This window comes from Cavia porcellus, unplaced genomic scaffold, assembly GCF_034190915.1.
Source record: "Cavia porcellus strain 051 isolate PalLab524CR breed Dunkin Hartley unplaced genomic scaffold, mCavPor4.1 scaffold_24, whole genome shotgun sequence".
Classification (NCBI taxonomy): domain Eukaryota; kingdom Metazoa; phylum Chordata; class Mammalia; order Rodentia; family Caviidae; genus Cavia; species Cavia porcellus.
In genome coordinates this window covers 43,123,643-43,141,815 of record NW_026947507.1, presented here as the reverse complement: position 1 = coordinate 43,141,815, position 18,173 = coordinate 43,123,643, and the positions used below count along the sequence as shown (strand labels likewise).

Here is an 18,173-nt window from a genome sequence, read left to right as displayed (position 1 = left end):
GCCACTAGGGTTACCAGGGAGGACATGCACTTGTCCCCAGCACTCCCCATTTCGTCCTGCTTCCTGGCAACCAGGGTGTGGAGCACCTTGTCTTCCAGGAGGACTGGAGCCAGCTGCCATGGATTGAACCCACTGACACTACACCTTGCCTCCTTTAAGTTATGGATGTCAGATATTTTGCACCAGTGACAGGACAGTTCAGGTACCTGAGGCCCCTCGCTGACGGGATCCCCATATGCACAAGACTCACGCTGGTGCTTACCTGCCAGGCCACGCAGTTCAGCCTGTCCTTGTACTATCTTGTACCCAGGCCTGGTCCTTGGCTTCTTCCTTTCTCAAGGACCTGTCCAACCCTCTGTCCACCAGCTGTAGCCTCCTGTCATCCAACTATGTCCACAACCTGCACGGCTACCACCCACTGAACCTTGATTCCTTTCCACTTGAGTATCTGGAGTTTGTTATTTTTGATTTTATTGGTTTCCTTCTTTTGAAGCAGAGTCTTCTTGCTGTACATCCCAGGCTGGCCTTGACCTCCTGGTGCTCCTCCTGCCTCAGCCTCCTGAGTGCTGTGATTTACAGCTGTGTCCCACCTCACCTGGCACCCTAAACACCAGCAGCAACTCCTGGGCACCCTCCTCACCATCTCTCTCCACCAACACCTGTTCTCCAAGACAGGTACTTTTAAACCTTCAGATGCTTTCTAGCTCACCTGACTCCTTACCTAGGTCACAAGGCCCTTGAGGACGTGGCTCCTGCAGCCTCCCTGCTGGCCCAGCGGTACCTCCCTCCCTCCTTGCCCCTCCCCCATGCTTCATCCCTCTCCATCGCTGCTGCAGTCAAGGCTTTAGCTGTTTACTCAGTGATTTCTCCTCTCAAAAATTAGTCTAGTTACATGGGGGCTTGGCAGTGTCTTCAGAATCTAGACCAGAACTGGAACGCACTATATAATTACTGCCTCAATTAAATTATTTACTAATCTCCCTTTAATTCTCAAGTTCAGCTGCAGACATAAACTTTCTTCTCACTTCCCCTTTACACTTCAGAAGCGGATTTAAAACAGATTCCCAGCTGTATGACATTAATCTTCCAGATTCACTTCCAAGTCAAGCCATCCCATGCCAAGTCATGACTCTGTGAAGTGGCAAGTGACTTCACAGGGGCACAGGGCGCAGAGACACAGTGTCATCACCGCTGGCATGGCCGCCGCCCACGGTGGCTTCCCAGGACCCAAACCCTGCCTCCTGGCTCAGCCCTGCTTGGGCCTCATGCTCCTGCTGCACCCCCAGGCCACAGCCAGGCCCCAGGGGTCCTGACAGAGCCAGCCAGCCAGCCGAGCTCCCTACCTGCACTGCCTGGCGCAGCCACCAAGGACAGCGGCCCAGGGGAGGGCGGAGCCTGTCCAGTGACAGACCTGACACTGCTGAACTGCACCTGATGGGCACCCAGGAGACATCCACACGGCAGCCGGGGATGCGGCCAAGCAGGGCCACCCAGCGCTGTACAGGGCATGGCCACCAGGGGACCAAGACACCCTGGGCAGAACTTCCCAGTGTGAACGACTGCCCAGTGAGCTAAGCCAACACCCAAAAGGCCTGAGAGGTGGAACACTGCCTGGAGCCTTGCTCTGGTGACTGGGAGACCAGCGCCCACAAAGCACCTGTGTCTCCTGCCAAAGCTCCTCCACATGGGGCCAAAGCGCCCAGAAAGTCTCAGAGCAGGAATGGCAGATCTGAAATCACAACAGCCTCCACCTTTCTCCCAAGACTAAGTTACCGTACTATTCCAAACACATGAAAAGTATATTTAAGGATGATGTGCTGGCACAGGTTTGTCCTCATAGCTGCTTAGGAGGCTGAGGCAGGCGGCTCTCATTAGCCTAGGAGTTTGAGGAGACTGGGTAATATAGAAGGACCCCAATTGCAAAAAGGGGGGACATAAAGTCTAGTCTAACAAAACTATCAAACTAGATACAGTGGCACAGGCCTGCTGTCCCACCACACTGGGAAGCTGAGGCTCAAAGATCACAAGTGTGGGTCCCAATGGGCAGCGTAGAGACGTAGGGCCTGGTGATGTAGCTCAGTACAGAGGTCCTGGGTTCATTCCCAGCTCCAAAAAACAGACAAAGCCATCAATGTCTAGTAACTTTTGGCCCCCACCTCGAGTTTCCAGAATTAAACACGCAAATTCTCACCTGGTAGTGATTCCTGATTGCGGATGGCAGTGCTGGGGGGTCCAGAGCACAGCCCGACCTGCTAGTCCCACCCAACCTGAAGCCCCGGCACCCCACGCCCCAGCACTCACCAGAAGGCAGGTCGAGCTCCACGCCAACCCACGTGCCCTCCTGGAAGTCGGTGGGTCCGATGTACCGCACCACGCCCGTTTTGTTAGTGCCCACAGCGACATACAGCCCCTCTTTGAGCCACTCGGGGACTTCGCTGGCTTCCTCGGAGTCAGATGCCACTTCAGGCTTCCTGGCAGCCTGCTCGCCAGGGTTGCTGGGCCCGGAGGCGGATGGCAGGTCCTCTTCAACCCCTGAGCAGCCGCCCCCCAGCATGCACGTGAAGGACTTCAGCTCCGAGGTGCGCACCTTGCGGATCCGGAATGGGGATGCGGGTGCCTGGGGCTCTGGTGGCAGCATGGGCCTGGGGAACTCGAGCTCCATTCGGGGGGCAGGCTGTGCCGGATGCTTATCCTGGACTGGCTGGGGGCTGTGTGCACCCGAGGGAGAGGTCAGCTCCACCTCCGGGACCTGGCCTGGCGCAGCAGGGGAGCTGGGCGTCTGCCCGCTGGAGCCTGTGGTGTCCAGGCTGAAGGTAAGTGCATCTGACAGGGTGGCAGTGGAGACACTGTGTGAGAAGTAGCCGCTGGAGGCCTCGCTCGGGGGGCTGGGGGGGCCATCTGGCCCCTCCAGAGTTGGGGTGATGGCAGCAGTGTGAGGCAGGGCTGGCCTGTCCAATGCCTTCAGTGCATGGGCTGCTGTGGGCACCGTGGTCTCTGTGGCCACACCCAGCCCTGGGCTCCCTCGCTGAGCCTGCAGTGGAAGGAAGCACATCTGAGAAAGGGTGGCACCGGGACATTGGGATACCGCATCCGAGGGGCACAGAGCCCGGCGCTGTCCAGCCTGAGCTTGCATCCTGGCTGTGCCGGGTCTGCCTCTCCCTTTTCATACTGACAGGCACTCATGCCCACCAGCAGGGTTGGAGTTGGGGCCAGGGCCGGAGGCTGCGGGATACACAGGCCTCACCCTGGGAGCGGGCTGTGGGTGTAGTACCCGTTCCCATGGAAACCTTCCCCTGCCCACCATGAGTTCACAGGGTGGCTCACTGGAAAGGCTTCAAGAGCGCTTTCCTCCAGAAAAATCAAAAGACGATCTCATCAGAGGGTGAGAAGATGCTCAGGCACCCAGAGGAGCTGACCCCGCTGGGTGCTCCTGGCTAGGGGTCAAGGACCTGCGGACCGCGGCCCTCTGGGGAGCAGCAGCGTCCTCTGGCTGCCATAGAGGGCTGGTGCCACCTCGGGGCCCCAGGACAGAACAGCCACTGGGCAGAGGACAGATGGGGGCAGCAGGGCTGCGCTTGCCCCTCATGCCACTCTGAGTCACCAAGCAGAGAACACACAGTAGCCACATTCCAGGGTGGCACTGACAGCCATTGCTTGTCTAAATCCCAGTGTGCCAGAGGTGCCGGGAAGGAGCTCCTGGCTTCCAGCTGAACCAGCCCAAAGGCTGCTCTCCTTTCGCTCCTGCCCTCGGGGTCGGGGGAGACGAGCGCGAGGAATGAGATGAGTGCGAGCTGCTCAGAAGAAATATGTTTCCCAATATTTACGGAAAATTATTTATATTACAGGAATGGTCATTTTCCATTTGAAATATAGGATTTATTTGAACTGGGAAACAGCTGAGATCTATGAGGCTCTCACAGTTCCTTGGCCCAAGGCCGCAGGCTGATAAATCACCCATTTTCCAGCGAACTGTCATTTACCCCAGTTTAGGGCCTCCCCTCCCCGAGAGGCTTGCTTGCAGGGCTGAGAGGAACAGCACCTCCGTGATGGCTCTTGGGCTGTGGAACCTGCTCTCCAATAGATCAGTAACTGCCGTCAGTGTAAACACGGTAAGACCAGGCGGTCCCCCCTCACCCGGGCCCTACGTGCCTTTTCTTTATTCCTTTCTACCTAGGGTCAGTGTCACTCCATCCAGGGGAAATGCTCTGTGCACACAGCCCTCCTCGCATGCATAACGAGGTCTGTCCCTTCCCAGTGGTGGCCGCATACTCGTTATATCTTGGCCCTGGAAGCTGAAGGACTCATCCAAGGGCCCAGGAAGGAGAAAACCAGAGCTGAGGACCAGAAGTGCACTCTGGTTCTGCACCCCACGCTGCACCAGGTGGGCCAGCTGACACCAGGCTGCTGTCTTTGATGTCACTAGGAGAGGTTTCCAGAGGGCTCTGGGAAGCCACTGTTGAGGAAGCCACTAGACCCAGGTGGCAGCTTGGCCACCATTCCAGAACCTGGGTACATGGATGTCCCTGCCAGCACCACTCGTGGCTGGACACCCGGCCTGCATCAGGGAGGGACCCGCACAATGGCCACAGGAAGCTCACAAGCCTTGGAAACACCTGGCGCAAGGCTCTTTCAGAAACAAGGGGCAGCGAGGTGTGACCAGCTCCTCAGACCAGGGGGAGACTTCAAGACTGTCCTAACACACAAAGCTTCCCATGAAGCCCCAGCATTTCCTAAGAGAACGAGGCGCAGTGGGGGAAAGTGGATGCCCTGCTCACAAGTGTGAAGTGCTGCTGAGCCGCGGGAGGCCATGAGAGACTGTTCTCCCCAGCTTAGCGCCAGTCTTTTCACGCTGATCTCATGAATCAGAATGAAATGTGAAACTGAAAATTAAGCAAACACTTAGGAGAACGAGATTATTCTGTTTATAGAAATCCCCTCTGCCTAGCAGTGGGCCATTAAAGCACAGACTACATTAGCAGTCAAGCATCCAAAGTTTAGCAATCATATGATTAACACGTTGAAAATAGAAAGTGTAACATGGAAAAATATGGAGGAAGAAGACAGTGACCTATATCGTACGTAGTTAATTATCAAACAGGAGTGCGAAGGAAAAAACAGCACAGATGTAGACAGAGCAATCCAGCACCAGCACCGCCATGCCGGGCAAAGCCCCAGCCCAGCAACTCACCTGCTCTGTCCTGGCTGCCTGGGTGTCTGGGAGAAGGGCCTGCACCAGGATTCGGGGCACGGGCTGAGGAGACAAGTGTGCCGGTCAGGGGTCACAGAGGCCTGGACAGACCAAGAGGCATCAGAGGGGCCCCAGACTCCAGCACCCCTGCTGCCCAGGCCGCATGGGAAACAAGGGACCCAGCCAGGCAAACAAGACACACACTCAGGTCACTGCCACAGCCAGGTGCTGGCATTTCAGCCCCTTCTCTCCAGCCACAATGCATGGCCCTCAAGGGCTGCACGGCACTCCCAGGAAACCCTAGAAGGATGAGGGCTCTTGGCCAGTGAACCACAGGAAAGGAGAACATAGGAAGGCCGTCTGGGCCAAGCACCAGGTGCAGAGAAAGCTGTGGGCCTGAAATCATCCTAACTGGCAATGGAGAAGGATCACCAGATTTCTGAGCAGAGACAGCAGCTGAAAATCAGCCTGCGATGGCAGCAGAACACAAGCTGGCTGAAGAAATAAAGTCCAAGGAGACACGAGGGCAACTGAGCAGCCTGGAGGTGGGGACAATGTGCATTAGTGGGTATAAACAATGTCATGTCAAAGAACTTCGTGACTGGTGGAGTTACAGACACATGATTCAAGGAAGATTAAAAAGACAAAAATGATGAGAACCAGGGTAAGGAAAGGCCATCAGAAGGGAAGGGAGCAGAAACTGTTTATAGCCACTGGGCCATGCGATACAGCAGCTCGTGTGCAGCGTGAAGGTCTCGGGGACACACTAGTGCTACCACTTTCTGCCTGCCGGCTGCTCCAGCTCCTTGCAGCACCCTTCTCCATCCTGTAAGCTCAGGAGCAAGGCCCTGTCCTGGCAGAATGGACATAGGAAGGGCTCCTCTCCCTTCATGGGGCCCACAGCAGACAGAGGGTGGTGGCTGCTCCACCAGAGACCTCACATCCGGAAGGCCCCTGGATCCCACTGCTGCAGCTTCCAGGGTACACTTGGGCCTGAGGCTCCCACACAATGTCCACCGTCTAGACTCAGCATGGTCCAGCCTATGGCTTTTTCTCCTGTCCCTCCCGCCCACAACCCAGACCTGCCTGGAGGAGAAGCATGCAGGTGCCAGTCAGAGCTGCAAGCATGGGGTTCCCCTTCCACAAAGGGAACCGTGTGGCCATGTATGCCTAGGGCTGCTTGGAAGACAAATCCTGGGGAGCAGAGCGGGTGGAGAGATAGGACTGAGGTCAAGGCCCAGGGAGAGAGACTCAAGGAGAGCACAGAAGAACCAGCTGAGAGGAGGACCAGATAAGGGAACATCACTCTACCCAGCATGGGGGCTGCCGCAGCAGCCACTTCCAGAAAGCACTGTGGTGGCGAAGGTAACAGGAGGGAGCGTGCCCACTATGGACATCAGGGTCTCAGCAGGAGCCCCTTCAGCAGGAAGGACCTGGCTCTGCAGCTCTCGGGGATCCTTCCTTGCAGTCTGGCCCTTTCCCAAGGATGTGCAGCCACTCGCAGCCGCCGGCACTTGGCCCCAAGGCACCAGGCAGAGGCTGCCATCACCGTGTTCTTCCCCTGTGTCTAACACCACCCACAGACGGGAAGCTGCTAGGAGGACACCTCTGCATAAAGACAGGGAAGTTTCTCGTGCTCACACCCCAGTCACAGCTGACTTAGGTAAGACCAGGGGACAATCATTCCCTCCAAGGTGAAGTTTACCCTTCCCAAGCACGAAACGGCAGAAACCCCACCAGAGACAGAAGGGTGATGTGTAGGATGGAATCCTTTCTAGGAGGACACTGTCCTTCCCTCAAGTAGACTTGTATGGTTATTAAGTCCAGCACATGCTCAAGAAGTATTTGCTAAAATGAATTTCTGGACCAGACTGCCTGCAACACTGGTTCTAACTCCCCAGGACCAAACCCCGTTTGGCACAGATTTCCCAGGGTCTCACATGCCCAGGCCTTAAGCCCTGGGCCCTGTGCTACACAGCGACCAGCCAGGTATGCCCTATGCTCTGGAGGAACTGTCCAGCCTCGGGAAGGGACACGTGAACAAATGACAAAGCAGAGAAAAGGCAGGGGTACTGGAACGGATGTTTCTCTTTGTTTGGTTTCGTCTTCCTGAGACAGGGTCTCACTATGCAGTTCAGGCTGGCCTTGAACTCACTGGTAACCCAGGCCAGACTTAGACTCATGGTGATTCTCCTGCCTCTGGCTCCCAAGTGCTGGGATCACAGCAGGTACTCCCCACCAATCTGGCTCTGGAATGGACATTTTAAAAGCAGAGAAAGTTCAGAGGAGAAATGATCACAGACGGATACCCATATGGGGTGATAGTATATTGAGACTGGTAAGCCACACAGCAGCACAAGGCAGAAGTGCCTCTGCCCCCTAAAAGCTACCCCCCTTGCAGGTCTTAGGAAGACCTGGTGCAGGGCAGAGGTCTTGAGAGTTCCTGTGAACTTCACAGGCAACAGAGTGGGTGAAGGCTGCAGGGCAGGCTCTGGTAAGATCTGGGCTCCCAAAGGTGAACTCTGAGGAGAAGGAGACGCTAAACACAGTGAGATCAATTAATAGCTTCAGTGATTCTGTGGAAAACTCCGAAGAGCTTGAATTTGGACAAGACAGGAAATGGAGATGCAAGTTCAGAGACATGAGCAACACAAGCGGCTGCGGAGGCTGGGGAAACAAAACAAAGATGCCGCAAGAACTGGGCAAGCGCTGTCAGAGGCACGGGCGCACTTCTTGGGAGTGTGTGCGCATGCATATAGGTCACCCAGGTGAGCGACTGCCAGGTAGGACACAGCTGTGGTTCAAGGGTCGCGGATCTATCCGTGGAGAATGCTGGACCTCAGCGGTGCCACTTCTTCACACATAACAGCTCCATCTCCAAATGCATACTGTCTGCATTTCAATGCTCTTTCGCGCCCCCTGTACAGGCATCGCCTCTTTCAGGAGCTCTAAACATTTCGGATCCTAAGTTCATTAATCTTTACGACACATCTGGTAACTATTAATAAAAATGACTGCAAAGTAGTTTGCAGCTATAAATATTAAGAAGTCCCAGGAGGCAAGTGAATATAATTACCCACATTTCATACCACTGAAACTAATGCCCAGAGCGCACTTACCTCTCAGGGTGCCCCCAAGCAGTGACAGATGCAGGAGGGCACCGGGAGAGGGCTGGGCACTGCCAAGCACAACACACAAGGGTCCAGGCAGGAGGACAGCTCATCATGCTCCAGGGAGCCAGAGGATCGCACACCTGCTGCTCTGGCCTTGACACACCACGTGATGGGGAGACAGGCTCAGAATTCAGGGCCTAGCATAGAAGCCCTCCCGGAGCACCTCCACCTGGAGCACACTATCCCCTTGACATGCACGGGCCGTGGCCCAGAGGCTGTGTGCATCCTGCTTGTTTCCCTCCTGTTGTGATTTGAGCCTAAATGCCCCCTCCCAGGCCACATGCAGGCATAGATAGGGCTTTTCAGAGGGGCCGGATCTGCTGTGGGGCTGACCTGGCAATGCTGGGATTAGGGTGAGTGAGGACTCATCTGCACTGATCCCAGTTGGTCCTAATCCCAGAGCCTGGGCACACTGTGAGGGACAGAGAGAGGCTGGTCTGGCCCCTTGCTTTGCCACCTTCTCCCTACCATAAACTTCACTCCTCTGCGAGGTCTCCATGCCCCCTTACCTGGAGCCAGTTGATTATGAACTAAATTCACTACCAACTGTGAGCTCAACCAACCGTTTCTCTCCTAATGTGTGGATGATGGGTATTTTTCTCAGAAAAAAAAAAAAGTAACTGAAACACAGCCCATGAGAATACAAGGCTCTCCGACCCCTCCTCACATTGTTCCTGCCCTCAGAAAACACATCCACCAGGCAAGCACTTCTTCACCCCCAGTCTCAGTGCACACAGGCCCACCTTCCCAGCCTAAAAGGAATGCCCACTCTGGCTTTGCCAATGCCATCCTACACGTGTGTTAACTTTTGGCCCTGTGGTTTAAGAAACTTTTTGAAGCCAGACAGGCCAGTGCTGAAGGTCAGCAATTAGACATGCATAAAGTACTAACCTATTGCATTTTTTAAGACAGGGTCTCATTATATAGTCCAGGGTGGCCTCAAACTCCCAGCAATCTGCTTGCCACAGCCTCCCAAATACTGGGACTACAGACGTGCACTATCATGCTGGCATGCTTCTTACTTGAGTGAATAAAAACCACATGAATTATTTAACAAGTAGCACAAAGACGACTGACTTATATACAGACATCTAATTTTGGGGGAAAAAAACCCAAGACTGAAATTTGAGAATAATGGTAGGTGAAGGGAAGAAAAGCAATTGATCGAAGGAATAAAATAATCATTCCAAACTCTTCCCGACACTGAATTTTCAGGTGCATTTTTTTTGTTTAAAAATAAAGTTTTCCTAATAATCACCTGCTATGTTTCTTTTTTTTTTAATTTAGAGGAAAAAAAAACAGAAAAAAGGTAGAAATAATACAGAATTTCAGAAAAATAAGCAGTAATAAAACACTAGTTAAATTACATATTGTCATCTTAGAAACACTTGTTCAAGTGACAAAATTAAAGCATACAAAGTGACATTCAAATAATGACACTGCCAACAGTTCTGCTCAATGATCCAACAAAAACTTAGTAATAGGGTTATCAGTCCTATACACTTATTTTTTTAAAGAAGGTAAAGAAGGTAAGCTTAAACATGACAAAACAGAACAAAAGAATTCATAAGGAAACAATTTAAAGAAACACAGATTTCAAAGCAAGTCCACTGGAGATCTTCACTGTCTATCTTATTGTCTCTAGTTTTCTTCCAAATAGTTGTCCCCATCTTCACACACATTGAATATATACTGAACTAATCAAATCATTACAGGATGATGAAGGCTTTTTAGGTCTTCAAGACCTGATTTTGGGGAAGTCACTAATGACTACCATAATGTCTCTCATTCTCTTCGTAGTAGCTGTCTTTATCTTTACGAATGCTGAAACTGTACATAATAGGCTAATATCACTCTGAACAGTGAATAATAGCATTGCTGGATTTTATATCATAATGCTACAGAATTAGTGTCTTCTATTTCAGAGTATCTGTTCATTACCTCTTGTATTATATAATCTGTTCCTGTAAATAGTTTAAAAAATTCTTCCCATGTGTGAATTTCTACATGTATATCTATCCTTTCTATATTATAAGGAAAAACAAATCATAACAAGACAGCAAAACAAATTCCTAGAAAAGCATGCAATGAAAAAGACACATAAGACCACATTATTAGGTGATCTACCATAGTTACTATGCTTTCTCTTGTTATTTTCAATAGAATTGCCCACATCATCAGGCATTATATAGTTAAGCATAGCATTACATAGCTATTTTTATAAAAACACAATTTTGAAGACATTGTAGGACTTGAAAGCAGTTAATAATCAAAACCAGAATGGATATCTTTTACATCTTGTCATCTTCAGAGTAGCTGCCTCTACTCTTAGACTTGATACTATCAAGCCTACCAAATTCGAATAAAATCAGTCAAGGCAAAATAGCGGTCTAACAAACCAGCTTCAAATAAGATCAGTCATACTAAGACAATGTAAGTAATACAGGGTTTCAGAGTAAGTTAATAGGAAATTAAGAATAGTTACCGTGGTATAACCTGCTATTTTGGGGTTAGCCGTCTGTGCCCTCAAATCTGAGTAGACAGACGGGAACAAAATATAATCAAACTAAACAGAGCGATAAGACTACTGTGACTTTTAAATCCTGATACACTATTAACAATGTCCTCTGCCTTCCTTTTTTAGACAATTCCTCTCCTTTCCCTTTCTCAGGGTGCTTTGTATATTTTGGGTCCCACTAGCTCCTTTAGTTTTTAGACTAGGGGGCCAACCTGATATCTAGCTGAGTGTTGCGGAACCTTTTTATCCCTGAGCTTGATCTTGAGCTGTACTCCTTTACTTACTAAAGTCACAAGGTTTTCCTTCCTTCCAGCTGTGTAGTTCTACACTGCCCAAAAGTGACATAGCTTTCCAGTCTATCTGGCCTGTGGATGAGTTGTCCCAATTTCTCTCTGGTTTCCTGTCACATAGAGCATTGTTTTCTCATCTTTGACTCTCGGTTTACTAACCCTCTTTCAGGTCGAGTGTATTTCCTATGCAGAACCCGATGGGTCCTGCCTCCTAATCTACTCTGCCTGTGTTTCTTTTTTGTTAGTGTATCAAAGCTATTCTTCTGCTATTATTTGTCCATTTTACTCCTTCATTCCACTGTCTGCCCCGTTCACTGAGGCCTCTCTGCCACTGTGGCTGGAATCCTGGTATTTTTCCTCTCTCTGGAATGTCCTTCAGTATTTTTTGTAGGGTTGAGTTGGTGGCCATGTACTCCCACAGTTCCTCCTTGTCTTAGAAATATCTTGTTTCTCCATTAATTTTGAGAGAGAGTTTTTCCGTGTTGTGGATGTGGAGTTTTTCTAGTCGTGGTTGGAGGTAATTTTCTTTTAGGGCTTGGACTATTTCCCCCCAGGCTCTTCTCAATTTGACAGTTTGTATTGATAAGTCTGTCATTATTTTGGTAATTTTTCCTTTGTAGGTAATCTGCTTTTTATCTCTGGCTTTTTTTTTTTTTTTTATCTTTTTCATTTTTTTTTTTTGGTACCGGGGATGGAACTCACGGCCGCCTGCTTGCAAGGAAGGTACTTATGCCGCTGAGCTAAATCCCCAGCCCCTCTGGCTGCTTTTAATATTCTGTTCTTGTGGTGGATTTCTGGAATCTTGATTATTATATGTCTGGGTATAGTTCTGTTTTGGTTGTAGGTGGCTGGAGTTCTGTCTGCCTCATTTATCTGGATATCATTTCTTTTTCTTATGCTTGGGAAGTTTTCCTGAATTACATCTGTGAATAGTCTTTGTAGTTCATTTGTGGTTACTCCTGCTTCTTCGCGCATGTTTTTTATTCTTAAGTTATAAATCCTCTTCTCGTCTTCTAGCCTTTGAATTGTTTCTTCCTGGTTCCTTGTTATTTTTAAGAGATCATTTCTTTTATGATCACGAATCATAAATCTCTCTTCAAGTTTCGAAAGGCTAACTTTAGTTTCTGTCAAGGCATTTTGCCTCTGTCAATGGAGTTTTTAGTTTCCATTTATCAGTGGAGTGCCTCTATTTGTCAGTGGAGTTTTTAGTTTCCTGGTAATCTCTTTGGATCTGTTTCATGTATTCTAGGTTTTGTTTATATTCTTCATGAAAGGTTTCTCTTCCTTTTCTGAGTTTCTTCATTCTTCCATCTGTGTTCTCTTGGGAGGGTCTCATCATTTCTTTAATTAATCTTTTTATACCTTGCCTCACTTGGATCAGAAGTACAGTTTTAAATTCATCTATGAGGTTGTGAAAGTATTTCTTTATGTCCACTGATGCTGTGTCTAATATTGCACAATTACTGCACTGGTTCTCTTCTGTATTTACCTCTCCTGGGCTTATTTTCCCAGGGTCAGCAGCTGGAGGTTTTCTTTATTTCTATCTCTTGTCATGTTTCTGGTTTCTTTCAGACAGGTGTATCCTGGGGGTCTCTGGCCCTCTCCGTATTGCTTAGGGTCTTTCCAAAACGTGCTGACTGGGGTTTTGCTGCCCTCCCCAATTTGCTGTTATCTGAGGTACACGCAGGGATGATGCAGGCTAGCCTCGCGCCTCTGCACCAGTGGACCCGCAATTTCCTTTAGCAACTTAGGCTGTACCTTCTGGACATCACAGAGTCCTGACAGTTTTGTCTCTGGCTACTGGGACAGCCCCAGCAGAGCCTACCAGTCCTCTCTGCTCCAGGGGCAGCTGACTGACACTACCTTGGAGCTGGGCTCTGCCCAAGTCCAAGATGTCCTCCAGCCAGGGACAGCAGCCACGGGACCCAATCCTCAGCACTTCCCAGGAATCAATGCAGTTCTCTATCTTGGCTCCACTCCACACTGCACCGGGTCCTCCTGCCAAGGGCTCGGGACACAACAATTCCTGTTTTCAGCGGCCATGGTTTCAGCTCAACCTTGAATTGCCTGTCTCCATGTCATTCTCCGCACAGTGTGGACCAGTCTCAGTGAGCGTGTAGGGTTCCAGCCCTCCACTGGCTTTTTTCCTTCCTCCGCAGAGGTAGATTCTAGTTTGATATGGTTTTTCCACGTCTAGATCAACACGTCTAGATTCTGCCTCTTGAGAAAACTGCGCAGCGCCCGGCTTTGGCACCCAGGTGCATGGTCTTCTCCACGGCCTCCAGCGCGGCCAGGCAGCTCCGGCTGCTCTGCAGGGTCCCAAGACCCAATTTCCAATATTCACCAAGAGTCAATAAAGCTCTCCACCTTGGCTCCACTCCACACTGCACCTCGTCCTCCCATCAAGGGCCTGGGATTCATCAGCTCCCATTATCGGCAGCTGCGACTTCAGCACAATTTTGAATCATCTGATTCTAGGGTGTGCCCAACAATGTGGAACGGGTCTCAGTGAGCGTGTCGGGCTTCAGCCCTCCACCTGCACTTTTCCTTCCTCTTCCTAATTTTATTTTTCCCTTCAGTTTCCTCCGGCTTAATAAGAGTCATTCTCCAATCGTCTGGCCTTCTCCATGTTGTTAAATTCTAGCATCTGAGCAGTTTTCCCCGCAGAGGTTCTCTATCCAGCTTCCTAGCAAGCTGCCATTTTTTCTCTCACGCTACATTTCTTAAATGTCATTTTAAAAATTTTATTTAAAGAAAGAAAATTAAAAAAACAAAATAGTAAAAACAAGAAAAAAAGTAGGATATAGATTCAAAAAAATTAACATAAAATCGCTAGTTGATAGATTACATATTGTCATCTTAACAATAATTGTTAAAGTTACAAAATCAAAGCACAAAAAATGTCTAGACACTCAAATCTTGACAGTGCAATCTCTTCTGTTCAATGATCTAATAGGAATTTAGTAATTTGCTCATATATCTTACATACTATACATACCGTAATATCCCTTAGAGCACTTTCCTTCCCTTTCACTTTTACAATATCTATTATACTTTTTGGATCTGATTATTCTCTGTTACTATTTTTTGCATTAGAGAGACAATGTGACATTTACTATGTGAGTCTTCTTTATTTCACTAATGAGGATATTTTCCAGTTGCCTCCATTTACCTTTAAAGGCCTCAAAATCATCCTTTTTATAGCTGAATAGTATTCCATTGTATAAAAATACCACATTTTTTCATCCACTCTGTGGTTGATGGGCATTAAATGTCATTTTTAAGGGCACCTAAATATAGTCTTGGAGGTCATTTGGAAAACAACACTAACCAATGGAATAAATCCAAGTACAAGAAAGTATTTTGACAGGAAATGTAAGTTTTATCTTTGGTTACAAGTAACCAAGAGCCAACCTCTCAGTTTCTTGCTGCCAAAGTGGGAAAAACAGAAGCAACACAAGCAAGCGGCAGCAATGTATGTAGCAAGTTCTGCCTGACCCTCCAAATCACTCTAACAGAAGTGGCCCAGTGCATAAAACCCTTCTGCAGGTAGTCATCAGCCTCAGCCATTCTCCCCTCCGCTGCTGAGGAGGGAGGCATGTTCATCAGGAAGAAAGAGAAGAGGCCAACTGGGGAGGTGGTTGGGGGGAGTTTCCAGCCTGGGCCAGAGCCAGGTGGCACCATGGTGGCACCTAATGCTCTGTGTGCCTGGCTACCACCCACCCACATTCCTCCCTGCCTGCTGCTTCCGACTCCATGAGCCAGGCTGATCTGACCATAATGACGCTGGCACTCTGTCCATCTGGCAGCTGGGTTTATTTTAAACAAGAACCTGGCATTCTGATGGGTACACCAGTCTCCCGTTTGTGTAAACCTGGCCACATCGGACAGGATGTGGCCCGGACGCACATTGGACAGTGGTACTCCTGTCCATGTGCAGTCTCAGAGCAACATCACCCCAGAGGGAGCAGAATGGTGGCCACTAGCTGGTCCTTGCTAGAGGTGCCTGCATCAGTCAGCATGTCGTCACAACAGAGGGAGGCAACTCCTGATCCCTGATCTGCATTTTCAGGCCATGCATACTGAAGAGACTTTGGTTCCCTTTTCCTCAAATGAACCCTTTCCACACTACAACCAGGGGAGCATTCCAACTCACAAATGTGACCTCGCCATCTCTGCTGCAGCCTGAGAATGACTCCCTCTGCCCACAGGGAATGTTTTAGAAAGAAACAGGTGAGACAAGAAGGCTCTGATAGGCCCTGCTGGGTACATTTTTGAGGCTTGTCTAGTCCCTCTTTCTAATGGATCACTGATTCATTCCTTCTACAATGTATTCATTCTGCTATTTTTAATCAAACTCAGCTGAGTCTCTTAAAATTGGCTTGTGCAATGAGTCTTGCTTTCTCACTACATAAACCTCAGCTCTGCCCCACAGGCTCTACAACAGGATGGAAGCGCTTGACCCACCCAAGTCCCAGGTCATCATTCCACATGGAAGCCACTGGCCATACCTGGCCACTGAGCACACAGGACACAGCTCACGTGATGAAGAAAGTCAGGGTTTTATTTGCTTTGATGCTAACTGATAAAATGTATACTGAAAAAGGGAAATGCTTTTCAGCATGTTTGAAACAGCTTGGGCACATGGACCTACTTCTCAACAATAAATTTCATTAACTTTAGAGGTGGGTTAAGTATTTCCAATGAAAATTTAACACTGGAATTGGAATGTGCTAGAAATATGACACACATATGATTTTAAGATCTCTGTACAGAAAAAGGATGCATCTCAATTTATTTTATTTGGTATTGACTTTAGGTTGATATGACAATACTTTGAAAACACCAGTTTAAAGAATATTGAAATTAATTCGACTTTCTTTTCAGTGTTTTAAATTTAATACTCACAAGGCTCACATTGCATTTCAACTACGCAGTGCTGGGCAGACTTGGTCCCAAAGCACCGATGTGGAGAACAGCACAGGGAGCCCTGGCACGGGCCCAGGCACATTTGGAAAGTCTCAGTTATCTCACAATCTTAGAGTTGTGTGTATTGCCTTTCAAGGTATTTCTAACTGCCTCACATATTTTTAAGCAATCCATAATTACATTTGATCTAGAAATCCAAAGTTTCTAATTGTGTTTATTAGTCTGAAAGCCATTCAGGATGCAACATTAATTCTATTTCCCCTCAAGCAAATAATCTGAGATTTCATTACTTTATTCCTTCACAGATTTGTACTAGACACCAATCATGTTCCCAGGATTGTACCAGGAGCTAGGGGTACAGTGTGCATAAAACCAAATCTAGGCACTCAGGGTCTAGCACCTAATATTCCTATTTAATTTTAATCACTCAAATGACTTTAAAATGGATAGAAGTGAATAATTCCATCCCAACAGGCATATTTCATTATATTACACATTAGTATAACTTACACAAGTGAAATGGTAAACACCAGTATCTCTAGAATTTCTGGTAAAGGATATAGCTTCCGAGTTTTAGAATCCAGTTAGGTAATTTCTAAAACTTTTAGAAGGTAATTATTAATTTATATGTATAATGCCAACAATCTGAGAGGCTGAAACGGGGATTACAAGCAGGAACCAAATCTGGGCAACTGAACAAATTAGCAAGACCTGTCTTAAAATAAAATAAAGGGCTAAGGAAGTAGCTCAGTGAAAAGTCCTGGGTTCAATTCCCAGCACAAGTGAAAAAAAAAAAAAGAAAAAAGTTACATGTATTTTGAAAAAAGATAAAATATGCACTTCAATTGACGTTGTTTTTTAACTGTCCCTGAAGGATGTTTACCTTAATCACAGAATGCTGATCCACAAACCTTAAAATATATGCTCTAAATCCAACCTGACAGCTGTTTGTTTGCCTTGTGAGCTAAAAAACAGCCTTTACAGCCTTTATATTCTCAGTGTTTGAAACAAATCAAAAGAATGCATCATGGGAAAAATTATATATGGTGATGTAAAAACTGTGTGAAATTCAAATTTTAAATTACTGTACTATCAGGTTTACTGGAACACAACCGGCCTCACTTACTTACTATTGTCTCTGGCCAATTCTCAGAGGCCCACGGCCTGCAAAACCTAATTGTGGCCTAGAGGATCCAGCAACAGAAGTATACAACATTCACTTCTGAGGAGTACCCAGCAGACAGGCTGCCAACTGCTTTCCTCCACGGCCTCGGACACTCTCCCTTTCCATTATAATCATCATCTCTCAGATTAGCCATTACACCTGATTCTGAAGGCAACTTTGTAACCAGTATCCCACAGTGCCTCAGTCCATTGCTATATCCTCTTGGAGCAAAAATAGGTTACAAACTGTTCCGATTTTAGAAGAGTGTTCCAACAGTGGTGAGAGTGCTTAAAAATTCATACTACAGCAACTGAAAGAAAATCAGTCTTAAATTTTTAAATTTAAATGTCATTTTGTGATGCTAGGGACAGAAGCCATGCAAATCACACCCTAGGGTACGCTTCTGCTGTGCTATACTCAGCACAGAAACTTGAAAATTTAAAAAAAAAAAAAAAAAATCAAGCCCAAGCTCACAGACCTCTGCATGCTTCCTTTGTGACACCCAGAACAAGCCAAGTATACACATACATTTATCCAGGGATCGGTTTAGAGGGAAAAAAGACAAAGCTGGGTTACTTTGGAAAAAACTCCATGGTCAAGGAACACAGAGGCCGCAAGATGTGGAACACACTGTTTTCTTATTTCAGCTGGTAAGATGGGGACCCTTCTCAGGATACAGGGTGTTTATGGAGTTCACTGCTCCAAGGAAGCCCTGGTGCAATGACAGAGCACAACTGTGCAGAAAAGGCGCTGGGAGCAGCACACATGCTCACAAGCCAATTCCCACACGGAAGATCTCCGAACTCTCTGCCCTCTGCACAGAGGCTGCGGCCCAGGTCTTCATCCCAGGCTGGGCGGTCACACTGGAGGGTCTAGAAGGAGGAAAGACATTACCCTGAAGCAGATAAGG

The 18,173-nt window shown here is 48.1% G+C and overlaps 1 protein-coding gene across 4 annotated transcripts in view; it reads right to left on the bottom strand.

The window, feature by feature from the left end:
- The window catches only part of Kif13b (kinesin family member 13B), a 178,981-nt gene that overhangs the window by 3,805 nt on the left and 157,003 nt on the right, over nucleotides 1-18,173 (bottom strand). Inside the window, exons 38-39 of one of the 4 annotated variants that reach the window (XM_063234516.1) lie at nucleotides 5,189-5,251; nucleotides 2,302-3,031 (exon numbers count right to left, since the gene is read on the bottom strand). In XM_063234516.1, coding sequence (XP_063090586.1) covers nucleotides 2,302-3,031; nucleotides 5,189-5,251 — 793 coding nt within the window. Of the gene's footprint in view, nucleotides 1-2,301; nucleotides 3,032-3,668; nucleotides 4,068-5,188; nucleotides 5,252-15,712; nucleotides 18,136-18,173 lie in introns of those variants that run through there. The other 3 variants (XM_063234519.1, XM_063234517.1, XM_063234518.1) reach the window with 3 other exon arrangements.